At 46.9% G+C, this 8,836-nt stretch overlaps 1 protein-coding gene across 1 annotated transcript; it reads right to left on the reverse strand.

Annotated features, from left to right (window-relative positions):
* Positions 1-2,276: 2,276 nt before the first annotated feature.
* On the reverse strand, positions 2,277-8,435 carry DNASE1L3 (deoxyribonuclease 1 like 3). Its single transcript, XM_054162290.1, has 8 exons — positions 8,185-8,435; positions 6,410-6,498; positions 5,422-5,514; positions 5,011-5,123; positions 4,436-4,548; positions 3,925-4,082; positions 2,665-2,761; positions 2,277-2,432 (listed from the first exon to the last, which is right to left on the reverse strand). The coding sequence occupies exons 1-8, from the start codon at positions 8,314-8,316 to the stop codon at positions 2,304-2,306; spliced, it is 924 nt and encodes a 307-aa protein (XP_054018265.1). The 5' UTR covers positions 8,317-8,435; the 3' UTR covers positions 2,277-2,303.
* Positions 8,436-8,836: the final 401 nt, after the last annotated feature.

Below are 8,836 nucleotides of genomic sequence, written 5' to 3' on the forward strand. Positions count from 1 at the left end.
TGGCTCCACTCTAGGCACAGGGATCTCCTGTGGGGCTGGGAGAGGACTCTGTGAGGCAGTAGAAACCTCAGGTCTGCAGAAAGTAAGGGTGGCTCCGGCATCATGCATTGGCTTCCCAAAGACCCAAACCTGGGGGACTGAGGAGTCTTAGAACTTTCATGTTCAAATGAATCCCATCTGCTCTGTGTTCTCACCAGAGTTTTCAGCTTCTGAAGAGCCTCTTTGTTTCTCTCCCAGCCATGAATCAAGACCTGGCTTGCATGAGACAAATTCTCTCTAGGCCAGTTCAGACTCCCAGTTTAAAACTTCTGTTTGATCATCAATAAAACTCAAGGAACCTTATTCATCAAAAGAGAAAATTTGTTCTGGCTGCACAATATATTGAGGCTCCTGCAGGCTGGAACAACTTTAAAACCCCTTTGCAGCTGGGATAGGTAGGTAATGATCCCCTGATGGGGAAAATCTGGTGATGGCATGAACTGTTAAATGAGGATGTATTTACAATAGTGCCTAGTGAATGCAAGGGACATACACAGGGATATCTGTGGCGACTGACTATGATCTTTGGACACCTCTTGGCCTCTATCAAACATGATGAACTGAGTGCAGATGCTGTCTGTCTACTTTGAGTTCCACAGAAGCATGTCCCAGCTCTCCATGGTGGAGTGTCACTTTGTATTAAGGTGTCTTTCTGCTGGTCAAATGCTCAGCCTCTGCGATAGCATCTCCAGACAGTTAGATAGCCACTAACATCATATCCAAGGCTGCAGCTGCTGCTGCAGCTGCTCTCTGACCATGTCTCTTATCTTCAGATGCTGGGTAAAGGGTTATATTTGATGTCACAAATAAGGACAAAGATTTTTAGCAGAATCTGAGTCACAATTACATATTTTTCATGAATGAATGTATGCATTTTTGCTTTCCTGAGGTGTGATTTATTCCTTCGTGCACGGTTTTTTCCTGAAAGCCAAGAAAGTGTAGGGACTTATGTGGGAGAAAGGCACGAGGCCAGAGACTCAGGCTGATTTCAGCCTTCACAGGAAGGCTGCTGTCAGCCAGACAGTGGCATTTCTATAAAAATCCCAATGTAAACGTTTGGTTTACATTGAGCTCTTTCTTTGTGCCTTGACTGGAGTCTAACTGAGGGAGTTTATGAAATGCTGTATCGTTTCAAGATTAATTGCTACTTAAACTTGGTAGATTTGTTGTCTGCCCTGCATATACCTCACTGGGGTGGATTTCTTCAAATTCTTTCCCCCCAATAGTGAGCTTTGCAAAGGCCAAACTGTTTTCCTCCCCTAAAAGCCATCTTGTTTGCTAGCTCCCCATGCCACATCAGCAGACAGCCTGGGGGGTGTTGATGAAGGGAGATGAGTATTTGCCTCTACTAACAGTTGGATTTTCCCACTTCTCAGATGCCATCTGTGTGACAGGATTTGGTTTGCACTAAATACAGCCTGTGGGTTGAGCTGAGAAAACAGACTGCTGCATCACAAAGTTAAATAATCACCATTGAAGTCTGGTTCATTGGAGAAATATAGGCTGCCATGAGGGGGTTTTGAGGAGCAAGCTGGGTGGGGATGAGGCTCATTTCTATATCAGGATGCTGAAATCAGATTTTAATGTCAATTTTATGACGTGATCCCAGGTGACAGCACTGCCAGCTACAGGACTTCTCACCTGAGGTTTGCATGCAGGGGTGGGAGGTTCTGTCTTCCTGCTGCTTCTGGCTGGATTAGTGCAGACAAATGTTCTCACTGCCTGTCTTTTTCTGTCTTTCCCCAAGCCCTCAATGCCGTGAGCATTTTCAAATCCACACTGAGCGAATACTCAAAGTTCAGCAACATTTTATATTTCAAATCAGCAGGCACAGCTTTTTGTCCTGCCAGTTGCAGCTCTGAAGCATCCACATCCACATGTACCACACAGAAAGGTCCTTTCGATCCTTCTGTCTTTAAGGAGGAATGGCAGAGCTCCAGAGCTGGAGTTAGCACATGGAGATCCCTGCCCTTTGGGTGTTACAGGTAAAACACACAAGTATTTTAGTAGCTCTTTACATTAATGATCAGTACAGTGAGTACAGTATGCTGCTTGTAGTTGATTTAATTTTTACATACAATGAGGAAAAAAATTTGAAGGCTTAATTTGCCTTCTTCCAAAAAAAAAAAAGTGAGTTTTAACAAATTATTTGGTTTTTTCCCCCACTAAGCATTGCACTTGCTGTGAGTATATGTGCACTAGTCTTCTACAAGACCCGTTGGCCTCTGTGTTATTTCCATGCCATGTGAGAAGACTTGGCACATTCATGACCTCGAGTGGTGCCCCTTTCGTGTTCTCCTCTTCCTTGAAAACTTTGATTTCAGCCAGCTGAAGAAGCCACCTTTTGGTTTTAACTCAAACTCTACTGGGAAGTGGTCGCTTACTCCCAGTGCCTGCAAGACAAGGGCACAGAGGGGCTGGGAGCTCACCACCCACGCTCTTACTAAACCCTGCCCCAGGGGTTTCACTGCAGCAGTGGGGAGGTGCAATGTGAGCAGTGCGTCACCATGGGAGGGTGCAATGGTTTTATGGCCAAGAACGTGTTCAAAACCGCCTGGATACCACTGGCTTTGTGCTCCTTTGTTAGCCCTTGCCCCACTGCTGCAGAAGTCAGGCTGTGCCTACCTGCTCCTCAGTCATCCGAAAGGCCTTCTGGAAATTAAAGATGTCGACAGAGTGTGGCACAATGGCGTTTATGAGCTTCTCCCCACTGACCACAATCCTGCAAGAAGCAAGGGAGCAAGGTGCTGTTAAGGAGTGCCTGAACAACAGTAGCCATTCTGCTCTAAGCCAGTGAACAGGGAGGTGGCCTTGATGGAATCACAGCTACATGTGGTTTGTCCTTACCAATAGGCTATCTATTCAGGGATGATAACATTTGCTTTCTGCTGAATTTGGCTGATTGCTTTCCTCATCAGTGAGACACCTAAATACCTGGCCTTGGAAGCCAGCATTAAATGACTTGTATCTAAATCCACCACAACAGTGCTGTGAAGTTCAGAGCCATATCTTGGATACAAAAATCATAGGACACCAATGATTGCTCTCTACAGCTACCTTCTCCCTAGTATCGTGTGATAGGACTGGAGGCAATGGCCTCAAATTGCAGCAGGGGAGGTTTAGATTGGATATTCTGAAAAATTTCTTTATGTAAGGAGTAGTCAGGTATTGGGCCAGGATGCCCAGGGAGGTGGTGGAGTCACCATCCCTAGAGATGTTGAAAAACTGTATAGACATGGCACTTTGGGATGTGGTTCAATGGCCATGACAATTGGACTCAAGGAAGTCTTTTCCAACAAAACCAATTCTATGATTCTATGACTTGAGGCTCAGTCAAGTCCTGCTTTGATCCAGAAACTTGTTCTGCAAGAAGTTCAAGTCTTGACTTACTCTGGGCTCTAATAAGCTGATGTATTTATTGTCCCTGCAGATGGCTGCAGGACTCACCACATGCCCAAGGAAGGTGAGGTGTCTGAGCTCCTAAGCAGAATCAATCTTTGCATTTGTTAAGCCAAATGACAAGTACAAGAGTGAAAACCATGGTGTAAAACCAGCAGAGAAGAGAGGCAGCAGTGCCTTCCACCTGGATGTCTGCAGGGCTTCTTGCAGATGCGAAGTGCTGCCTAATTGCCTGTAATTTATCTCCACCTAAGCCACTGCAACAGCTGGTTCTTGCATGAAATCTTGCCCTTTCTTCGAAATGCCTTTCCCACCAGCCTGCAAAGTGGTTTGTGCTCCTGAATAGAAGTATTCAGGTCTTGTTCCTCCTTAGACGTTGTTATATCTTTGATGGTCTCATGCACATTTGCTTGAGCTGTCACTGACACCTTTTTTCCCCCCCCTTAGAGTCAAAACCAGGGAATAGTTTTGCAGTGAACTCTTTACCTGTCATAAGGGCAGCTTGTGCTTGTCTTCACCGTCGTGTCATTTTTGTCACCTATTAGCCAGATGAATTCAGAGTAAGTCCTCATCCTGATGTTCTTCCACTGCTTTTGGGGAACATAGCTACATCCAGCATTAAAATCCCCCATGAAGATGAAGTTCTGGAAATCAGACAGATTTTCAAAAGCAATCACAAGGTCAGCTCTTCAAAAGAAAACTGGCAAGGGCTTTTGAGGGTCAACAGATGCTCCCAATAGCCATTACATCTCAAATAGCAAGTGCTCATTGAGTGCTGCAGGGCAGCTGCTTTGTGCTGGGCACATGCTGATAAAACAGTTTTATTGGGGGATCAAGTTTACTGATTAAAATGTGGATAACTCAAGGAAAATGCATCAAAGGGATATTAGAAATCTGGGGCTTGTTGTCAATGCTTTTAAGGTTATCGGGCTGTGAGTAAGGAATAGGGTGACTCAGCACCATAATTGCTGTTAGTAACACAGATGCAGCAACTAACCTCAGTTTTCCAGTGCTGTTTTACATCTAAGTACACATCATAGAGCTCATCAATCTCCCGTACTGCTGTCTCTGGTGTGGTGTGCAGAGGGATTATAACAAACTCTTTGACAGCTTAAAAATAAGGCAAAAGAACAGGGAGAAATGTAATTATTAAACCCACACTGAATCACAAAGCAACAGAGACTGACTTGGAAGGAAGAAGATTCTTCTTCTGAAGAAACAGCTTCTGTTTTGGCTGTGGCTCAGAGGTGATTGCTGTGTCATTGCACATTGCCAAGGCTGAGCAAGGCTGTGACACAGTGAGGTGTTACAGCAAGTTCCTGTGGTCATACCAGTGCATCTGCCAAACCAGCACCCATGGCAGCAGCAGAGGCTTTCCGGGGGCTGAAGCCTGCACTGAGCTGTGGGCATGCAGGGGTAGCAGCCCCAAAGGCACATGCTGCTCTTGCGAGGAAATGCAGTGTGAGGTCAGGATGCAGCTCCTTCCTCTGCCACCTGCTTGGATCCAGCTAGCACCATCTTGATCCATGAGCCTTGCCAGTGGGAGAACAATTTATTTCTGAAACATCTCACCAGTTTTGGGAGACTGGAACCAGACAGTGAAGGGCTCTCTGGAGAAAACATCCTCATCCCCAGGCTGGGTGTCACGGTACTGGTAGGTTTGTTTCACTGATACTAGATGTTGACTGCAGCAGAATAAACAGGATGGGGGACATCATGCTTATGGATTGCTAGGATGTGTCTAACACTGACTCAGTCCTTTGACCTGGACCCCAGGCTACGTTCCAGGACAGATACAGCCAGCCTGGTGGGTACACCTGGGATCATCCCCACATCCAGGCACAGCCCATCCCACCCACTCAGCTTGCACCTCTCCCACTCCCTTGGAGCAAAGCCATCACCACGTGCAGCCCACCTCTACAAAGCTGCAGTGCTGGAGGGCAGGGTCAAGGGCTGGCTCAGTGGCAAGGGGAGCTCACTTACCTGTAGATGAAGGCATACTGCTCCTTGTAGCTCTTCCTTCCCAGCCTCTCACTGACCACACATCTGTATTCATCCTTGGACCCCTTCAGTTGACTGGAAGGAAATCAGTGTTCCTGACTTTAGTTCTGCATTCACAAGGTGCTGAGGAGAAGATAATTCTGCCTGTTTTGAAGGGTGAGACATTGCCTGCCTGATGACAGAAGTGAGTGGTAGAGACAATGAACCTAACTCAGAACCTATAGTCTGGACCTGTGCTCCATTGCTGGGTCTTTCATTCTACCTTCTCCCTGCTTACTGCAGTCTCTATCCCTCTGTCAGCTGGGTCTCACGTTCAGCCAGGTATACACTGCTCTTTCCTCTGGACTGTTGGTCCAGGCTGGTAGTCCTTGGTCTAAGCAATTCCCAGCCCTGCAGAAAAGCAGCTGCACTGCTGCAGCTCACTGCCAGGCATAGAATCATAGAATCCTTTAGGCTGGAAAAGACCTTGAAGATCATCACATCCAACCATTAACACTACTAAGTCTGTTGCTAAACCATGTCCCTATGCATGACATCTACACTTCTTTTAAATACCTCCAGGGATGATTATTCAACCACTTCCCTGGGCAACCTGTTTCAGGATTTGCAACCCTTTCAGTGAAGAATTTTTTCCTAATCATAGCATTGTTTTGCTTGGAAAAGATCTCTAAGGTCATAATGTTCAACCTAAACCTCCCCGAGCATAATCCCTTCTGTTTTCCTTTGAGAATTAACCTTTAACAAACTTCATCTAACTCAGTTATTTTAGTTTTAAAATGTGTCCTACGCTGGTCTGGAGCTGCCTTTGCTTCTGACCTTCAGCAAAGTTGCCAGAGCCTTGTTCTTCCTCGAAGGCTGGGACAGAGTTCAGATCCTGAGCTTTTGCCATGGTAGGGTGGTGCTGAGCAGAACACAGACTCTGGACAAGCATCTTTCACAGTATTTGCCCACTTGCCTGTGGTCACCCTACCTGGAGAGCTTCTCCAACAGAAGAGGACAAACCCGGTTCTTGCTCTCCTTTATTTCCATCAGCAACACAATGTCACAGCGAGAAATGATCTGCAAGAGCAAGGAGCAGAAGCAGGTTTTCACTTGAATGAGAATTCACATGAACTAGGAAAAGGTTAGAAAGAAATGGTTAAAGGGGAAGTCTTCTGTGGAGGAAGCAGCACCCAGTTTGGAGTCATGGGAGGGGAGAAGCAGCTGGAGCAAAGCCCTTTTACTTTCAGAACTGCCTCACAGCCCTGAGGGAACTGGGAAAGGGAACTTGCGGCACAGCAGTTGTGAGTATATTAAAAACCTGTTCCTGCCTCATAGGAGGAAGCATGAAAGGGAAGGGGAGCAAGAGCTGCTGATGTGAACTCGCTCTCCCCCCACCACTTTGGGGTTCTGTTACCCAGGCTGCTCAACCTGTGGTTGGTCATACCTCTCTCCCCCTTGCCACATAGGTTTTCTTCTCTGCTTCAGATCAGTGCTGCGAACAAGCATCCCAACTCATTTGGTGCCCAGATGGATATGGCAGGAGGATTTGGAAGGCATCAAGAGGAGCCAGTCGGGGTCTGTTATCAAACCCCTGCAGCTGTTTTCCTCGTTTTTCTGGCCAGGCACCTCTGGGGTTCTATGGCTATGCCATACCTTCCACAGGCTGCATGTGCTGTCAACATTTGCCTGTCCCAGTCATTTGTGATGGACCCCTCTGAAACAGCCTGCAGAGCCCAGAGTGACCCCCAGTCTATAAATGGAGCACTGGCACCCCAGGGCTGAAGCACCACCGAGAAGCTGCAGGGTGCTGGAGAGAGGTGGGGAGGCTGCCCCAGCCTGGCTCAGGCTGCCCCTGCTGGCACTGGGATTCCCCGCGGGAAAGCCCGGCTCAGCCAGCAGCCTGGCACACTCAGAAGCTTCCTTCTACCCCCGGTTTTGTTTCCCTTCAGAATTTGTGGCTGATACTCATGGGGCAAAAGCCTCTTTTTGCCACCTGAGACTTGCACAAATTAATATTTGACCTACAAATTAATATCTGCTGCTGACAGGATGGGAAGAACGGTTCAGAAATGCAAATGCTGGCAAATCCCTCTCCTCCAGCTGTTCCCAGTGAAAGGATTCAAGCCCAGCTAAATGGTGGCATTCCTCTCTGCTGCTGTTTGGCACAAGCAGCCCTCCTGCTCACACTGAGCACTATGTCCTCTGTTAGTGTGGCATCTCGGAGGGGACTTGCAAAAGCCAGAAGTCCAAAACATGGTTCTTTCAAAAAGTTGAGTACTCTAGAGTTGCTGCAGAGAAAGCCTGATGGTGAGGGTTTGCTTACATAAACCAGTCATCAGGCTTTCTCGTTTTGTACTACCCTCAAATGCAATAGTTGCTGTCCTGAGAATATGTTTGATTAGACAAGAATATTTCAGAATAATTAGCACATAAGCAAGCTAAATAATTTATCACAAAACAGAGCTCTGTGGATTCAAAGTGAAAACTCTTTGTGCAGCGCACAGAGGTTTTCCTCCTTTTGTAACACCACTTCCAAGGGACACAACAAACATTGTTTCTGTTAACGTTCCCATGCAGGCTAAAATACCACCAGACATCCTGCTTAACCACAGGCTGATTCTTATTTAAGGGTACAAAAATATTTAAATTATTAACTCTTTTCTTTTTGACTTGAAATTCAGCTGTGAGAAATTAAGTCCAAGGTCATACAGCTAAGAAATCCTCAAGCAGCTCAGTCCCTCTCATCTAGGCAAATGAACATACCTTTACCACAGCATTGACGACTTCAGGTCTGGCTATTTTTGTTTCTCCAAAAGACCTCACATTGAAGGAGCAGATTTTTAGGCTCAGAGATGGACTGAAATTGAAGAGTGAAAGCAAGATGAAGAGCAACATCTTCAGGGACTTGGATAAAATGAGTTGCTCCGAGTGTGCCTATAAATATGTATGTGTGCGTGTCTGTGTTTGTGCATCCGTCCCTCTGCGGCCAGTCGGGAGGTTAGGCTGAGCAGTCAGCTGTGTCAATCACAAACATGAACAGGAATCTCCATTTCCTCCTTTCCTTTACTTCCAGCTCCCAGTGCAAAGCATCACAGAGACTTTGAACTTCTGCCTTGGGGGAAAACCTGCTCCTTGCACCACCTTCCCCATGCTGGGGAAGCAACCTCTCCACCAGAACCCAGCATTCCTCCTCACAGGGAGGCACTTGCTGTGGGTTACCTGCCATATTGGCCAGTAGCCAAGACCGCCCCCCAGGCAGTGTCAGGCCAGGAACAAGTTCCCTGGGCTACCCTGGGCAAGAGGCCAAGACTAGAAGGTGAATGGTAAAGGGACCAGCAGTGGGGAGAGGGGGGTTTCTGGAGGGTACCAGAAGCCCCAGTGGTGGAACATCCTGGACATAGAGGTTTTGACTATG

Source organism: Dryobates pubescens, chromosome 1 (genome assembly GCF_014839835.1).
Source record: "Dryobates pubescens isolate bDryPub1 chromosome 1, bDryPub1.pri, whole genome shotgun sequence".
Classification (NCBI taxonomy): Eukaryota; Metazoa; Chordata; class Aves; order Piciformes; family Picidae; genus Dryobates; species Dryobates pubescens.